This window comes from Amblyomma mixtum, chromosome 3, assembly GCF_055824585.1.
Source record: "Amblyomma mixtum isolate Tamu chromosome 3, ASM5582458v1, whole genome shotgun sequence".
In the NCBI taxonomy this organism is placed as follows: Eukaryota; Metazoa; Arthropoda; class Arachnida; order Ixodida; family Ixodidae; genus Amblyomma; species Amblyomma mixtum.
In genome coordinates this window covers 172860606-172879935 of record NC_143014.1, presented here as the reverse complement: position 1 = coordinate 172879935, position 19330 = coordinate 172860606, and the positions used below count along the sequence as shown (strand labels likewise).

The 19330-nt window shown below is 41.8% G+C and overlaps 1 protein-coding gene across 2 annotated transcripts in view; it reads right to left on the bottom strand.

The window, feature by feature from the left end:
- LOC149352731 (pyruvate dehydrogenase phosphatase regulatory subunit, mitochondrial) overlaps positions 1–19330 on the bottom strand; it is a 78308-nt gene that overhangs the window by 12560 nt on the left and 46418 nt on the right. For both annotated transcript variants that reach the window (XM_089581947.1, XM_089581948.1), the window contains 6 exons: positions 16343–16510; positions 12942–13078; positions 9262–9410; positions 5468–5675; positions 2984–3073; positions 1886–2065 (listed from right to left, as the gene is read on the bottom strand). In XM_089581947.1, the coding sequence (XP_089438073.1) occupies positions 1886–2065; positions 2984–3073; positions 5468–5675; positions 9262–9410; positions 12942–13078; positions 16343–16510 (932 nt within the window). The remainder of the gene's footprint in view (positions 1–1885; positions 2066–2983; positions 3074–5467; positions 5676–9261; positions 9411–12941; positions 13079–16342; positions 16511–19330) is intronic.

Below are 19330 nucleotides of genomic sequence, written 5' to 3'. Positions count from 1 at the left end.
GAATATACAGGGGCGATGGAAAGAAACGCGAACAGAGCGGAGCCTAGGCGCTCTGCTGTTCACATTCCTTTTCATCACGCTTTTACCTTGGTAGTAGCAAAAAGATGCTAGAGTTATCTGTGATGCATTATAGGACAGCTGTAATGTCTTTTTCTTACCACCAAGGTAAAAGCGTGATCAAAAGAAATTCGAACAGCGGAGTAAAAACAAACTAAGCGTTCTTCTGAACTGAAATTACGTGGATGTTGTTAGGGTTTATCTAAAGTTACAGCACTATTTTTTCGGTCCTCCTACTTGAATAATTAGTCAGGATAAAAAAATTAACTTTTTAAATATAGCTTGAAACATATAGGCGTCAGTGGGAAAGTTGTGGAGCTCCACAAATATTGTCCAACCCAGGCACTTCCAACGAGATAAACTCAGCGTGGCCGTTTTTATTCGGGAAAAACGAAAGCCCGCGGACTTTAAAAAATACCACGTGACAGCGCGCGCTCCGTGCGCCCGAGTGCGCCGCGATTACAGCGCTCTCATCCGTGCTTTGTAACAGCCATCACTCGCTTCGCGCCTTTCGTGCTGCCCAAGACAGGGCTTCGCGTTGTGCTTGGTTCCAAGATAAGCGTCAGTGGGTACGGGCGGCAGTTGAAAGAAAGCACGGCTCCTGTTTCTGCAGCAATAATTGCGCTGTCACGTTACCAGAATGCATGCGGATGACCGATGACAATCTCATGAGTTTGAATTCGGGAGCAAGACCCCAACAAGTAAAGACGCATATAACAAGCCTGATAACGTCGTGTGAATTACGCTGAAGAAAAGGAGCCACGCTTTCTTTCAATTGCCGCCCGAACCCACTGGCGCTTATCTTGGAACCAAGTGCTACGTGCAGCTCTGTCTTGGGCAGCACGAAAGGCGCGAAGTGAGTGATGTTTTTTGCAAAGCACGTTTGAGAGGGCTGTAATCGCGGCGCATCCGGGCTCACGGAGCGCGCGCTGTCACGTGGTATTTTTTAAACTCCGCGGGCTTTTGTTTTTCCCGAATAAAAACGGCCACGCTAAGTCTATCTCGTATGAAGTGCCTGGGTTGGGCAATATTTGTGGAGCTCCACAACTTTTCTATTGACGCCTGAACATTTCAAGTTATATTTAAAAAGTTAATTTTTTTATCTCGACTAATTATTCAAATAGGAGGACCGAAAAAAATAGTAGTGTAACTTTAGATAAACCCTAACAACATCCACGTGATTTCAGTTCTGAAGAACGCTTAGTTTTTTTATAAATCTCGGTCCAAGTTAGCTGGGACACCCTGTATATTTTGATTAAATTCAATTAATTCATTCTTAACTGCAAAATCTAGACCTGGGCTATGACACATGCTGTCATAAAGGGCTCTGGGTTAATTTAAACCATACAAGGTTTAAGGCTTAAGGTTTGAGGCCACTGAGACACCGTAACAGGTTGCCTTTTTTTTTTTTTTTACGGTCATATCAACCACAATGAAGAGAACGAAGCAGCGGGAACAAGTGCAAAGAGAATGCTGAGTGATGCGAGAGTAACAAAACACCCTTTCTATGACTCACAAATGCACTGGTCACCAGTGCCACAATTCAACATGACAGTGCACTCTACCACGTGCATGCATGGATCAGTATACTACTGAGAGTGGCAGCACAACAGCAATACACTGTGCATAACTTTGTACGAGGAGTACAGAAAGAGTCTGTACTTAGCTCGCCAGGCACTTTGTGAAAATCCTGGTGAACCAAGTACAGACACTTAAATCTATTTTTCTTCATGAGAGCGAAAGAAGGTCATCTCAAGTCACTATCTGTGTTATAGGAACACAGTAGAGCACCATTTAAAATGAAAAATCTGAGATAAAATTTTCATACATCAAACTTGACTCTGAAGGCTCGTCCACATTCAAATGGTGTTGTTGTACAATCCAGGTCCTTTCCCCAGAAGGCAAAAAACTTCTCAATTCGAAGTGTTCGCATGGCAAAGTAGCCAGCATGCTGGATGCCATATTTCTGCCCCACTTCAAGGATTCGATCATAGACATGAAGAGCATACTGAAAAAAAAAAAAAAATATGGTGCAGTAGGAAAGGTGGTCACTTCTAAGCACGGCAATTGGCAACCTTCACGCTATAGACGATTTGAGAACTTTATGAGCTTTTTGTAACAGTACACTCAACAAATGTTCTTTTACATATTTTGCCTGTATACTACAGCTCACAGCTAGCAAATAAATGCACTTTACTCATGAAATATCAGAACCAGCACGGTAATGCAGCATTATAACCCACTTTTTGTAACAGCACTGTTATGTTTTTTCTTTCAGACAGAAGGGCTGACCAGACTAAAATTTAAGGAACTGCAGATCAAGGAAACTTAAAGAATTACTGCTGTATTAAGATGTCAGGCATCGTGTAAGCTGAGCAACACGTGTTACAAAAATGCAAGCCGCTGTGGCTCAGTGGTTATGGCACTTTGCAGCTGACCCGAAAAACACGGGTTCGATCCTGGCCGCGGCGATCAAATTTCGATGGAGGCAAAATTCTAGAGGCTCGTGTACTGTGCGATGTCGGTGCACGTTAAAGAACCCCAGGTGGTCGAAATTTCTGCAGCCCTTCACTACGACGTCCCTCATAGCCTGAGTCACTTTGGGATGTTAACCCCCCATAAACCAAACCAAAAATGCAAGTATGGTATATTATTACAGTTGAGAAGAAAATTTTTCTTTTCTTAAACTGTAAATACTACTTACTGCATACTACTTACTACCCAACAAATGTTTTAGAAAAATAAACGAAAAATGATTCGATGGCTTTTTATGCCCTGAACTAAACAAAAGCTGTAGAACAAACTGTACAGGACAATTAAAAATCGGTTTTGAGTAACAGACATAGACTGTGTGCTTAAAAGCAATAAAACATTCTATCCCAAGACTGGCATGTGTTGAAGAGCATGCTACTTGCACATTCCATACCTCATTAGGTATATATAAAACCCATCCTCTGTCTCCTGTATGAGTCATGTGGAAAACTCTGATTCCACTTGCCAAGCCAATGTCAAGCTCCTGAAATAGCAACACGAATACATGAAAAAGCAAAACACTACTGTCTACAGCCAGCAGCTATAACTCTTGAAAATATGACTATCAGTGCGTGTTGCACACAAGTTATGACCCATGCTTCTGGAAATTATGACACTTGTTTATGAATAACGCACCATGCCATGTGTACCAAATATGCCATAGAACACAAGCTTTATAAGGGCATGGCAGCACATGACCATTTTTGTGAAGTGGAGAGTTGAAATCCCAAGCTACACCATGACAAGAGAAGAACAGCTCAACTCTGTCCACTCCATTCACTGCCTGGCTGCAGTTTAATGTACAAAAAGGCACCAAGAAATTTCACCCTCAGGTGTCCGGAGTGTGCCACCAATTACTCAAAGTAGACATCTGCTGAACAGTGTTATTTTTTTTACCACTGGAGTGATCAAGTATTCACAGCACTGGGTAGAGCCATTAACCTGGTCTCCTATACAGTACAGTAAAAGCTCGTTAATTCGAACTTCACGGGACCGGGAAAAACGTTCGAATTATCCGATGTTCGAATTATCGAATGGGAGCGAAAAACCGACAAGAACCATTTGCATTACGGTGTATGTAGGGTATTTACTCGCGTAACGAACCCACTCACATAATGAACCCACCCACCCCGATTTTTGCCTAATAATCTGAAAAAAAAAAAAAAAAAGCGTCAGTCGTTAACGCTTCCCTCCGTTTGGCACCCTCACGGCCCACAACGCATTTCTTGGCGGCGCGCCAAGATGCTGAGCAGCGATAACATCACTTTTGACGTTAGCTCCAGCAAGGGGGAAGCAAACTTAATTTGGCAGAGTGCCAGCGCTTGTTCGGTTGTGCAAGCCTCGTTTTCAGCACCGTCACGCCCCCCCCCCCCCCCCCCCCCCCCCAACGCATTTCTTGGCGGCGCGCCAAGATGCTGCGCAGCGATAACATCACTTTCGAGGTTAGCTCCAGCAAGGGGGAAGCGAACTTGGCAGAGTGCCAGCGCTTGTGCCGGCGTCTTGTTCGCGGCTGAGCGTGTGCTTCCGTTGGCGACCGACCGATGGGTGGAAGCATGGACGACACTCGCAAAGAAAAAAAAAAGTTTTTCGCTCGTAATTTGTAGCGCCCCTCCGAAGTCATAGCCTTCATGGGCGTTGGCTGGGGCCGCGCTGACAGTGCTTATCCGTATTTTCGAATTAACAGGGCTCGAATTAACGAGCATTTAGTTGCGAGTTCCGGAGGTTGCGCGGAAAAGAGGGTAGGCAGCCGCCAGCGCGGTCGCCAACCCATTCCCTCCGGTGCCGCCACGCCGGCCGCCGCGCCAGTGATGGCGCCATTTAAGCTGTACCCACTCTTCCAAGGTTTTATCTAGTTCCATCTTCTGTCCCCGTTTAGGACGTACTCAGCCTCTAACTATGCGGAGGAGGTGCTTTTTTTTTTTTTTGGCCACATGCTGTGTGCCAAGCCGCCCAGACGCGGTGGCGCGTGTGGCGCGTAGTTCGAATTATCCGTCACGGAACCGACTCGCTTTCGAATTGACGGGCTTTTTTATACACAGATCTCTATGAAGCTTGGCCGGACCAAGTAGTGTAGTTCGAATTATCCGAAAATTCGAATTATCGAGTTTTGAATTAACGAGCTTTACCAACAAAATTAGTAGCTTTACTTTACTGAACAATCTTATAGTAAGAATTGCTATGTACAGTGTGCATAACAGTATGTTTGCTGACCTCACTCCTTTATCTTCACAATTACAGTTCTATTCAGCAAAATACATGCACTTCTTTTACTTCTAGGATAAAATGCCAGCCACTCAGACAAGGAATCATGCTTGAAGCAATCAAGGCCTTTCTATGAAGTAGATTCAATCAATGAAAACACAGCCACTATGAGCACAGATAATAAATAAAATTATTTACGAGTAGTCTGAACGTTTCGCTAGGCCACTGAAAATTTGTCGCAGCAACGCAACACAACGCACATACACTGACTACAACTGTGTGAAGCACCACATAGGTAATGCCCACACTGACTGTAAATGGTAATTCCCCACTGCCACCTGTTACATCACGCGCCTGTAAAATCTTTACCCTGCACAGCATTACAAATTCTACTATCTGTGGACAGATCTTAGACCTCGTTTTCTACTACTGTGCCCTCATTACAAAGCTAGTGCAGTCATGAAGTTAGCATCATAAAGGGCAAGCTGAGTCAGGTTTCACAACACTGTCTATATATATCCCACCACTGAGTGCATGTTTTCCTGAATGAAACAAAGCAATAGCCCATTGAAAATCATTCTTACTTCCCTACTTTTGCTATTTGCTTCCAACTGCGCCAACAAGAAAGAAAGATCACTCAGCAGTGCATACAAAAACTAGGCAGCATACCACTCACTTTCCACGTGAAGAAAGGAAAGTCTTTCGAGGTGAGTGAGGTGTCAGTTAGTTCCGACATGAGGTTTGGTGCCCGCTGGCCCATGATGCAGATGGCAGTGTACATTGAAGTGACATCTGCTACCACAATGGGACTGTCATAGGGCACATGGCGACGAATCCATGTCTGGCAACGCATCTGCTGCTTGGTGGGTGCCACTATCATAAACCTGTGCACAAGATCACAAGATCAGGTGTCCGATGACACTCTGTTTGAGCATAAATTAAGCAGAAACAAGAAAACTGCCTGAAAGTACAAATACAAAAGCTGACCAAAAGTTTTGTGTACCTGAATCAGTCATTAAAGAGAACGGTGTCAAAGCAGCAAGACCAGACTATGAAAAAGTATGTGACCTTTAAAGGAGTATAGACAAACTTTTCATACCGCGTTTTCTTTTTGTAAGAATGCGTAAGACATTCCTACACATGGATCACCACGTGGTATTTGCCTACAACCACTAAATAATTTATAATCGAAATTCTTGTCGCAGCAGTTCCGGTATCGGTTTCGACAGGCGAGTGATGGCTATGAGGTCAAAGTTTCATACAGTTCACATGAAGCACAAGAAAACCTGCGATAAAATCGCTGGTTCATCGTTTTAATTTATTACAACCTTAGAGCAGCCTTCCTTAAGAGCCGGAACACAACAAAGGAAGGAGCAGCAATTATATCGCATTTTTTCTCAAGCTTCATGTGAACTATAAGGACCTTTGACGTCATAGCCATTGCTCAGCTGTTGAAACTGAAACAGGTGAGAGAAAAAATTGTCATAAATTATTAAGCGATTGTAGGTGAATACCACGTGGAAATCCATGTGTAGTAATGTCCTACGCATAATTAAAAAGAAGAAAACATGCAACCGGTATTTGATGTCTATTCTCCTTCAAAGGTTCGAAAAGAAACCATTTTAAATGCACAGCTCACTGTTCAATAAAGGTGCTGATATCCGACATTAAGGGTGCACTGTACTATGACTGCATTTTAGATATTCAGTTTGAATAAAATCACTTTGCATTCACAGTCACTGCCCCCCTCATGAAAGCAAGCCAGCACATCAAGAAGTGTGTCAGTAGTACGCAGCTTTCAATGTGGTGATTCCAAGTTTATCTTGGCAGTAGCCTAGTGTTTTTGGACACAATTAAAAGGGGCTCAAATTTGCGCTACATAGTTATATGCATGAATGATTGTAAAATTCAGAAAATGCAGTCGCCACAATCACCTGATAGAGCAAACACATACAACAAATAGAGGCCAGATTCTGTTTGCACCAGTGGAGTGATGTCTTTTTCTTTTCTGTTTACTTTCAGCTTATCTAATTTCATTCTACAAAATATGACACTTCTGCATCCTTAGTCATTACAAGAACAGGGTATGCCCCATGCTTTCTTTGCAAATTATACTGTTTGTATGACGAGTAATTTTGTAGCATTTTTTGATCTGCTCACTGTGCCAGAATTACTTTCCACTAACAATTTTTTATTATTCTTTTTCGACCTAATCATTTGGTAGCTAGTCTAATCATTCTGGTCCAGCCAGGGATCCTGGAACGGGGGGTGGGGGGGGGGAGGGGAGGGGGGGCTGTTGTCAAGCATTTAATTTGAGTAACCTAATCCAATCGTGTTCCAATGGAAGTCACTGACTGAATGGCCCCTGTTCATGGGCATGATTAGTAGAGATGAAACAAAGTAAGTGAAAATTTTTTTAAAGCAGTCAATCACTCTTCGTGTGTACACCTTTACAAAGCTGCCCATTTAAATCTAAATTTCACATGCACTTACAAGTACACTTTTAAACAGTGAAATATAAAAAATATAAACAAAAAGTAAATAAAATAGAGTATATTTAAATAAAACATGGAATGGATAAATAACTAAACAAACTCAATCCTGCCCCCCCTCATGAAAAAAGTTCCGTCCATAGTGCCTGGGTTCAGCAATGTATAGCACCAGCCATGAACCCCCACCTTTGTTCACAATTTCCTACTGAAGTAAAAACGCGATTTCTAACAATTTGCTTAAGACTAATGATGGTTGAAAAATTTATGCAACCGCTGAGAGCAAAGAGGCACGAATGCTTCCAGACCTTTTTGCTACTCTGCTGGCGAAATACACTAAAAACTAACAGACATTGAATCTTTCAACTTCTCCAGTTTGTAAAACATGAGTTCTTTCTGATATTTCTGGTAGTGAAAAAAAAATGCCTCTGAAGCAGATGTCCTCCTCTTCTGATAGTATTACAAAAACACCTCAGGCACTCACATGATAAAAAGGTGCTCAATAGAGTGTGCTACCTGACCTTTATACCAATTTTCCCTTGTCCAAAACATATATTTGGCCGATTCCCAGTGGGCAGAATAGCCATTAGTGATGTCAAAAGAGGTAGATTGCATGCCTTATAGTCTAATGAAGAATGGCAGCAATTAAGGTACTGCTGCTTTTTATATCTGCCAGTAACGTTACAATTTGCACTCTTCTAGACAATAAAAGTGCAAGCAGCCTTAGTTCAGAAGAAAACTGAAAACAGTAATAGCAAAAAAAAAAAAAAAACATTTCTTCCCTATTTTAGCCCAACCTGTCCCCTTAATGAGTGTCTATTTCCTTTATTCAGGCATTCCCTGTGCCCCTTCTGTGGGGGTGCTGTTGTGGTCAATTACAGATATCAGAGAGAAGCCCTACAAAGAGGGTCAGAACAATATTTACTGCATGCAATAAAGATAGCTCCTTACACCCTCACACTACTGTATCATGCCAAAATGCAGAAAACTAAGGGAGAAAACAAGGGAGACATTGATCATATTTTCATGCTGAAATATAACAGAAAAGAAATAGGTACACTGCCAGCAATATCTCCAATGAGTAAGGAGTTAAAAATGTACCACTTTTAAAGCCATGCACTCAGTTCAATGCAGAAGTAAGTAAATAGAGTGACAAGTCACCTGCAGCAGTTCATGGGCCAACTGAAGCACAGCACTGTGCAGGTGAGGACAAAAGTTCCTGGACCATGCAGTTGTCAACTGAACTACATGACTGCATTATCTCCACTACTGAGACTGTACTGGCTGCACCTGTTTTGTGCTCACAGGGGTGCTTAACCTGGCATGTGCTTGCCTCAGCTGCTGATTTCTGCCGTTGCCAAGGTTTGATGCAAAAAGTGATGCTGGACGCCACTAGCAAATTTAATATATATATATATTCAACTGAACTTGGCAGTGAGTATGAAGCTTCGTCAAGAAAGAAGCCCACTGCAAGGCATGTGAGCTTTCTCAATCTTTGTAACAGTGCATAAAAGGAGCGCCAATCTCGCATCAAGTCCACACAGTGGAAAGCTGTCCCAGGGATAACTTTGGATGAATGCCTTGGTGTGTACAAAAACAGATGTGTCAAGCATGGCCTCCATAGAAGAGTGCTAGGCCAGCAGGTGGCATAGCTCTGTCAACACTTGCCATGCACCAGCACATTTTGTGCCCATTCATACCTACAATAAGAACACACACACTGGCAGAAAACATCTAGCAGCAACCACATGTGAGCAAAAGAGAAAACAGATTGATGGGATGTAGCACCCAACACAAGCTAACGCATGACACCACACTGAAGCTGCACACTCCAGCAGACCAACTGTGCACAGGAGCTCTTTTATGCTACACAACCATTCTACCATTAGCCTGTCATCATTATCTGGTGTCTTAATAGACGGACGTGAATTAATTCAGAAAATAATTTAAAGAAATTGGGCACTGAAAAATGAAGACAAACCTGTTTTTCTCAAGCCTGACGACACTGCAGTCATTTTCATAGCCACCCCAACGGTTTTGCATGCCAGTATTAACAATGCTCCCAACAGGAATATTAATGTCATTTGAGCACAGGTACTGCAGCAGATCAACCACTTCACTGCCAGGAGACTGCACAAAAGTAAAGGTATTCAAACTGCTTAGACATGACAGATAAGAGATACAGTTCAGCACAAAGAAATGCTAAGAGTTCTCATTTCGTGTTAAACTGACACAACAAAATCCACACCATGCCCTAAGGGCAAACAAGAGCCACCCACTCACAAAGGAAAAAATAATTTCCCTTGTTAACCTAATCTGCACGCAGATGACTATGGCGTAGCTTCTTATAAACTGCAAGAGCTACATATTACATAGAGGTTTCCTTCAAACAAATATTAAAGTTAAATTAAAAAAAATAAATAAGACTGACACTGTAGCTTTACTTCACAAGAGTATACTAGTCATTCAGCATGTCATCAGAGTCATGTGTAGTGGTACCAAACCAAAACCAAAGACCACTTTTCAATTTCCAAAGCATTCAAAAAAAAGTTTTGTTTTAATTTTTTCATGTTGATGAACTATAAGCATAAAAATTTCCACTTCCTCCTAAAATTATCTTAACAAATGTCCGGTGGCATAATATTGAGGACAAAACCACAGCATCTTGTTTCCTTATGGCATACACTGCTTTGGCAGGCTTCTTGCTTTTTGGCCCTTCTTCCACCAGCTGACGAACCAGTGGTTTTGGAAGCAAAATGGCTGAAGAGCAATTTCATAGATTTCTTGAGGCTCATAAGGGTCAAGGAAAGTCTATTTGTACAAGCAGCTGTAACCATCTAGGCTAAACGGCACAGATAAAAAATACTGAAATTGAAGTTCACAACTCAATTTTAATGACCCATACTTGTGATAAAATTGCTAGCAAGCACAGAAGCCTCTGCAGTTTATTGTTCAGCTTGCAGTTACTCAAATTCACTAAACAGTGAATCGATTGGTGGGTGCCAGTCATATACTGTGGGCTTAGAAAATTACTTTGCCATGAGAATGACAGTTTCTACACTTTCTCCACCAACAAGGCACATCGAGACAGGTGGGTCAATGCTGTCCAACATTTCAACTTATGCCTAAGTCGAACAGATCATGTGTGCTCAAATGAATTCTCACTGGAGTGCATGCATGAAAAAAAAAAGCATTCGGACATGGTGTCTGAAAGAATACTGTGTTGACACTGTTCCTCTCTGCATATTTCTCTTAGCTTGAACAACAGTGCACATCACATTTACTAGGCTCCAGCAGCTAACAGTTCAAGTAAAACAGAGTACAGCCCACTTACAACACATGCTTGCTTATACGAACGAAGGTAGTGCTAACGTCAAAATATGTACAAGGGCAATGGCACTGCATCTCAGATACAACGAACAACCATGGCCGCAGCACTTGGCCAGAGCGAACGAGGAGGCACCGCAAACTCGGCCCTGCAACCAAAAACTCGGAGTTTGCTGCAGGAGCAGAGACCAAAGAGTGCCTTTCAGCTCCCATGAAAACACTCCCTCCCCGGATATACCATACTGATCCAACAAAGCATTAAAATAATGCGAGACATGTACGATGCCGATGAAACTGTTTTGCCAGATGTGCACTTAAGGAACACATGCCTTGAAAGGTGACGCCTGGCACTGGTTGAAAGCACAGCAACCTATTCATTACAGTCCTTCTGTGCAGAAGTATGGACGGAAGCAACCAGTGGCTGCCGTGTGTTGCTGGCAAGTCTCGCAAGCCACGGTGCTTTGGAAGCTACATTCTCGTATGCTACAGGCACAACACAAAGCCCTTGAAGATATGTAACTAGCGCATCCTAGTGGCACACTTGACAAGTGTGTAACTAGGTGCAACTTTAGAAGTGGGTGAAGTGGGATGGGGATGATGCATGAGTTGTTTGCCCACTGGCGTGTAATGGTTGACCATACCACAGTGAAAAAATAAAATAGGTAGGCCCTGCTCGTGGTTGACAACTGTACGGTGCAGCATGCGCTGCCTTCTCCAACTGCACCAACCATGGCCTCTGGGCACCGAATGGTGACAAGCAAGACCAGCTACTGCATGTGAGCATCCTTCATGCGCTGAATGCGTCTTGTCGGTGGTGCATCACCAGCACATGCTGATAGCAACTGACAAATGATATGGCAACATCTCGATTTCTATGTCTTTGTTCGCCGCCATGGAAATGATTAAGTCCATGTGATTAGAACTGACTGTGGAGTGCATCAAAAACTGCTTATCTAATGCAAGGTTTATGGAACCAGGAACAACAGAGGATGCTGCAGAATGTGTATGTTATCAGACACATGCGCATTTGTTGCGATGCATTGTTAATGCGCAGCAGGCTGGACCTCATGTTGCCTGGGACGATTTCACTGATATGGATGGATGTTGACAATGGCATTGCAGAGCAATCCACTGATGCAGTCATTGTACGCGAATATATAAGAACTCCTCGACTGCAAGGAATTCGATGAAGGTGACGATGAAGAGGCAGACCTGCAGTTGCCGTCAGCACTTCAACTGCAATTAGTTATAATATGTCCCTGAGACATTGTGGCAGCAAGGGTCTCAAAGAGGAGAACATCACCGCGCTAGAGCACTTGGAAACAGCCGTGACAGGGTTTATTTTGATGAAGCAGATGTACATAAGAGGTTTTAGAGAAAGAAATGGCACTTTTGTCTCACTTTGTATTTTTCGCTCTAATGAGGGAAGTAGTACTAAGAACCTTGGACACAATGAATGATATATGCATGACCGCCAGGTTCGTTACAAGTAGGTTTGACTGTTTAAGCAACAATTCGCAGTGGCAGATACAAATGTTAAAGAAGGGCTGCAAAGAAGTTTCTGCATCAGTGCCATGTGTTCATTCATAAACGCTACACATCGGCCAGCGTTCACTGCACATGCGCCTGTAATTGTACGGCAGGATCTTTTTGCACTAACTGCCTGTGTACTAATTACTGTTACACACATGCAACGAGATCAGTGCATACAATTCGGGTTTCTTTCAGTGGACAACTCACTGTGCTCACTAAACATCATCCCAACTGAATCGCTCTTAGGACAGTAGGTCAAATGCAAAAAGCAACTCATTCATTTCTTATAATGAAGGCTTTACTGTCATTGTGTGACACAAAAATGTTGTCGCTGCTGTAAGCTCAATGTATAGCCATTCCCATCTTTCAACATACTCATGCCACCGTTACTATTCAGCAGTCTATTGTTAAAACAGACAACCCGCCAAGGAGCTCTCAAGAGTCATGCAGTGGGGTTCAAATTTATTTTGTATTTTTATTAATATAAATTTTTTAATCTCGTTGTGAACTGAACTATTTTATGAGAGCCATGAGTAACATAATATAACTTTTAACTTGATATGGTTTAATATATTACCAGGGTTGCTCTTTAATAAATATTATATACAGTATGAAGGGTTTTACCACTAACCAGAAAATCTTAAACACATGAAGGCATTATACCATCCACCTTTCAAGTGCACTACAAAAGTAGACATTACATGTACTACCATACTTGTATGAAACGTCGTTTTCAACAAGCTCAGTATTTCTGTGATACAATCAGCCTCCAAGTATATACACTATGAATAGTGCACATACCCAAACTTCCAGCTTGGTGAAAGATGAATAATCGAGAAGAGCCACCCTCTCTCGACAGGCTTCATACTCAGATTTCACAGCATCAAACCATGGTGGCTTTCCATACATTTCAACTTTAGCTGAAGGCAAGTCCATTCCTACAATGAACAGAAAGCAGTGCGAAAAAGCTGTGTGCCAACTTGGGAAATGAAGAGAACAACGAATGCTGAGCCAATATCCAGATAAAAATGACAAAGGGTGCAGTACCCTATAAACACTTCATCCTCTGCAAAAGTAAAATAATGTAAGTTAGCACTATAGTTTGCAACTAATATTTTGGAACATGCAGAATCAAAACAAGACTCAAAGAGATCTTCAGGTTAGTGAAGGTCAGCACCATTCTTGTAATGCCCAGGGCCTTCTTCAGGCATGCATTAATTCTACCCACAAGAAGCCAACATAAATGCCACTTTTTCACTCATAATTCAGGCAGATCTACTTCGTTCATCGTTTCAAACACATCTGCGCTGCAACATACAGCAGGATCTCGTGTATACAATCATCACTGATATGAATTTCAGGGTGACATTAATTCCTGATCAGAGTGCAATATATACACTGTGCCACACCTCAGGATAAGGCAAATGTTTTGTCAGGCAGTGGCACATAATGTAAACTGGCAAAGCCACCAGACAAGTACAACAAAGCATTCAGAGTCAGCCAAACCAAAAAGCAGAGCTACCTCTTGTATGCTGTGCAAGGAGTCAAATAGCCAGATAAATTGTCTTGAATTGTTTTTGCTAGTGTCAAGAATTAAGCCTGCAGTGCCAGAGTCTTTAGGCAAGCCCTGATCACCAGAAACTGGGAAGCACTAATGGCTGCAGCACCATCCCACTACTTCATCACAGGCAACCATACTACCTATAAAGCAAGGACAATCAGCAACATCGTTGATGGCACTGAATCGAACAATGATAATCAAAATGGCAACAAGTGCAATAGCCGAAGTGCTACATGCTCTCAATGTTCAACAACATGCCGTGACCTCTGGAACATGACTGGTGCCATGAATGTACAGTTTTGCATGTTCTAAAAGTTTGCTTGGGAAAAATTGAGACAAAAAGGGTAAGAAGTGTAAAAGCTTGGGCTATTTGGTTTGGCATGCTTTGACTAACAATGGAATACAGTGAAAATGACAGGGACGTAAAGATGACAGGCTACAGGAAGCACACACACACATGCATACTATTCTTGCTTACAAAGCATAACCATAACAGTTTTGTGATCAAAATACCAACAGAGATTCAGAACATTTAACACAAGGACTTCAGTTCTGTCACTGATGGTCAGAAACATCAGCCAAAATCAACAGCTCTAATTGTGAGTTTCGGTTCTTACTTTAGGCAGTTTTGTTACCTTACACTATCCATTTGCAATCTGAAAAATCAGACATTTCAAAGATGTGTACTACAGATTCAATCTAGTTTCTGGAGTAAAAACTTGGCAGCCATTATTACTGCGCAGTTACAACGTTATGGCCTGATCATATCATTATGTTACCCTTGTAGTATGCAACAGCACCCCCCCCCCCCCTCCCCCCAAAAAAAGGCATTGCATTCACAGTTATAGCACACCTGCATCTGATTTTTGCACTCAAGCCTTTAATTGGGGTAAGAAAGCAACAATAAGTGGTCAGATATCAATTTCAGTTGTAACAGTGTATCAATTCGACCTGGTATGTCAACAGCTCTTTGCCAATAAGTTTCGTTTCCAACCGCCAGCAGTTCTCTTTACCTAGCATGCTTTCCCGGTGAACTTGTGCACTCCTAAATGCCAGTATTCAGTCTGTATGGAGTAGATCGTGGCCTTACACCATGCCAGTAGCACAATACAATGCCTGAACTTTTCAGCAGCTTTTACACTTTAGCCATTTGTCTCATATTAAAGCTCACCTAACTGCTGCTTGTAGCTGTTCAAAATGATGCTGTTCAGCCTTACTGTGTAGAGCAGGGTGGAATTGCAACAGCACACAATGTGTCAGCAAGGTCATAACACTGAAAATGTTGTGTGGCAGAAATGTGTAGTCTACCAATCCCCAACAAAATCAGGAAGCTGCTTCACTACATGGCACAAAAGCCATGCAAGAAAAGAAATATCCCCTGCCAAGAATGTGCAACTTAGTTCAACCTAAAATATTGAGAAGCTGCTTTGCATAATGGTGCAGACATTACAGACCCTAACATTGTTCCTTAATGCAAAAAACTCTTGTAAAATGATTATTTTATTTTCTATTAAATATTTTAAGATTTAGCTGCAAAATATATATACTCTATCGTCTGCTTGACGAATGTAACAAGGACCATAGAAAATTTGGTGAGTACGCTTTTTTACATAACAATGTTGCCCAAGACAAGATGGCCATCCATGCGTTTCCAATTGAAACAAAGCAAGAAAGACTAGCTTTAGTTTTATTCTTCCAAAATACACTTCACACATTTTATCCACACCCTTTGCACCTCTTCTGTAGCCTCCACAGTTCTTTTATACAGAACTCTGTCATCTTGCCGTGGGCAACATTGTTATGTGGGAAAGCCAACTCGAGGAATTTTGCATATCCCTTATTATTTTTTTTGCTTAGTAGATGTGAAGCTTCCCCTTACAACCATGCCTCAGTGTGGCTGCTGTAGATATCTACATACATATCTAGTGAAATAAGTTTTGTTTCACAGGCTTGTCAGACAGAAAACACATTTAATGTCAATATTTCAGTAAGCCGAAAAATGTGTTAAAGTGCTATTTGTGGCAAAAAAAGAAACCACAGATATCTAAAGAAAAAAGTCAATTTCTCATGGTAACGAAAGAGAGTTAAACTTCACAGTTCATCAATGCATGCAACCTTGTTTACTACAGTTCCGCCATGTTCACTAGGCACCTCAAGTTACCCTTTGCGAAAAATACTCTACCCGCAGGAACATCTAACACCCTAGTTGTCATGTTTTCATGTGATCGAAATTAATACATTGGGGACAGCCTCTACAAATGACCAATGTAACGATTAGCACTGAGTAAGCAGAAGCTTGAAAACTGACACAGCCCACCACTACAGAACAGCAGGCATTCCCATGTCCTCCTCTCCATCAATCCAAAATAACAGCACCAAATTTCATTTACACAGGCCAAAGATTACTAAGGTTAACTCTAAAACAAGGCTTGTCCATTACTTTTTCTTAAGATTAAGCACAGAAAAACAAACAAAGCTTATTTTTCCAGAGTTAAATCTAACCTAAAGGCTAATGATTAAGAGCTGTCAGTTGTTACAAACATATTCTGAAAAACATGATGGCCCGATATTAGTTGCGTGCAAAATGCATGCTCCTGTGTCACTACACGTTCAACATTTTTAGCTAAAAGTAACTACTCACCAGTCAGAATGTTAGGGTCACTGGACGTATAATAATGAGGCCTTTCATAACCCATTGTTTGTCCAAACACAGCTCCAGCCAGCTTGAGACGAGGATATATGGGCGACATTCGCAGCTCTCGGCCAGTTTGAAACTCCACAAAAGGGTAACACAATCGGTAATGCATGCCTGTGAAGATGGAAAAAGGTCAAAAAACCTTCCACCCCCTGCATGCACATACTCAAAACAAAAACATGATTAAGGTAAAATGATGTAGATGTTTCTAAATGCAAAACGTACCTATAACAAGTACTGTACCCACTAGCTGTCCTAGTTTCTTCAAATGTTAACCGATGCTACAACATGGCTACTTTTGTGAATGTAGTGATCCTTGAGTGTGAAAGCTGTAACGAAGTCCTCTATACATTCTGCATTTTTGGTAAAAGAAGTATAGAAACACCTGATTAATTTGACACCAGTAATTTCTTCTTTTCATTTAATTCAAGCAAGGCCAAAAATTGCAACAGGATTCTATATTTTTCTTTACAGAAAAGCCTGTTATTTCAAACTTGAGCTTTCAAACAGTGGATAAATTATGTACTACAGTATCACCTCCAGGTACTACCGATGTGCTAAATATACTGATGGTAAATTTTTCGCTTGAATGATGGAACCTCTATACAACTATACACAATCCATTTGAACTTCATGCATATCAAGTGCATCACCTGGTACGCCCAAAGACAAGCAAAAAAAACCAATGGATGTGTGCACACACACAAAAAAAATTACTATTAAACTTCTTGCTCATAGTAGCTTGCCTAGAACCATTACATAAAGTTTTCTAAATTTCAATAAAAATAAAAAATTGTATCTTAATTTTAATAATGATGATGTATCTTAATTAGAAGTACTAGTTTAGTCATGCTTCCTATTCAATTGTTCCAGGATTACCAGGTCAGATGACATGTGCCCAGACAGTAGCCAGGTCTGTGGAGATACGCAAGACTGGCGAGGACATAACTCATGAATTTTGTCGGAGTCTCTGCTAAGGTGGTGTGGCAGTGCATCAAGCTGACGGTCCAGAGAGGGAGCTCTTCTGCACTCGCTGCCCATCATCCGATCAATTCTACAGCTAGTACCTTCCTAAAGTGTGTGTGAAGGATGTGGAGACTGTGACTCAGTTCCGATTGTCGGGTATCAGCAACTATTGATGAAACCCCTGAAATGCACGGGAGGCCAGCTGTTGCTTTGCTTTTCACACCCGGATCCTAGTTTTTTGAAAACAACAGTGATTGCCGACTTGCACATCTTGATGCAGTGCAACTCCACTACCACAGGCCTTCTATTTCAAGAGGTGCTCATGAAGTATGACAAGCCTCTCAACGATGTTTCAGCGACAGTCTCAGACTCGGCATTGCACATGCAGAAAATGAGTCGCGAACTACACACATCCTGTGCTGATTTTGTCGTGGTGCAAATAAGACATCTGTCATCTTTTGAACAGGAGTGCCAGTTCGGCAACTTGTCACTGCAGTTTTCACACACCGGTGCTCTCATTTATTAAGTGCACAGCGATGCTCTTACTACAGAGCAATCAAAAAGCTCGTGGAGGGCACAGCTAAAAGTGAAAAGCTCAAGAAGGTGCAAGCAGTATTAACCCCAAAGCCATGACTGTGCTTTTTGCGAAGTGTAATTACCTGGCTGAGAATGCCTAGCCAATAATCACAGCAATAAAATCTCTGGAGCCTCAGGAGGTGCTTGTCTGCCACACATACTCAATCATGGTTCATCTAGAGCCTGTCTTTATTAGTAAATGCCTTCCTGAACTACAAGCATTTGGTGCAAAGACCGACATACATACTCTTAGACATGATGAGCTCTGACGTCCGAGAGAAATGTGTGCACAGCTTCCACAAACACTTGCTTGAGACTCAGACAAAGTGGGAAGCTGTTGTAAACAGGAACATTCCGGCGAATTTTCATTTTCTGAGAAATGACTTCTGGCATCAAGTACAGGATGTGGACCCAGCCCTAACTAATGACAGCAGAAAAAGACTTCAGTGGATTGTTTTCACCTGTAGTGAGCTCTGCAGACCTAGCACCTTTGAAAGAGGAACTCTTAGAATATTCGCTACATAAATAAAGTTCCATCTGCCGCAGTTTGCCTTGGCAGCTTCTGGAGAATGCATAGCAAAGAACAACCGGTCTTTTCAAAAGCTTCCCTCCATTTTCTTGCCATCCCCATAGCTTGCCATAGCTTGCCCTGTCAGCTGCAATAGCTGACAAATCTCTCACAATGTGCATGTCCATTTTTTTCAATAAGTTTTAGTTTTAGTCCCATAACCAGGCCCATAACCAGGCAGACCGCTCCTTTATTCATTAAAGTCTCTCTCTCATGCTCCTGAAAGCTTCGCGCTTCAGTTGTTATTTTCAATCACTGGTGCATTAATCCGTTGTGCAGTGTTTGGTATGTGTTCAATAAAGTTGCGCAATGTCAAGTACACTATATTTTCTCCATTATTTATACGATTTGCAAAACAAGCCCCGATAAACACAGATTTCTCCCTGGCATTGAAATTAGACACTGAAATACATCGAATGAAATGGTAAAAAAATAAACACCAATAAATAACCCCCAAATCTGTAGAAATATAAATACCGAAAACACGGAACCTTAACTATAACAGAGTGGGACTGATCAACCCACCCATCTGTCACAAACCAAAAGGTGTTTTTTTTTATTACAAATTCGTACAGCTTGCTGTTCATATGAAACTCTTCATGAAAGATTTCACTGCCAAGCCAAAAATAGAAGCAGCACGAGAAATTAAAATACCTTTGGCTTTAATAGCGTGTGTGGCCATTCCACACGAGAGAAGAAGCTGGTCTCAAGAGGAAGTGTGACAGGAAATGAAAAGCGCTGTAGAGAACTTACTATTTTCACTAAATTCTTCTACCATTACCCGCTGACTCTGCTAAACGTGCCCACAGTCAGTTCCAATGCAA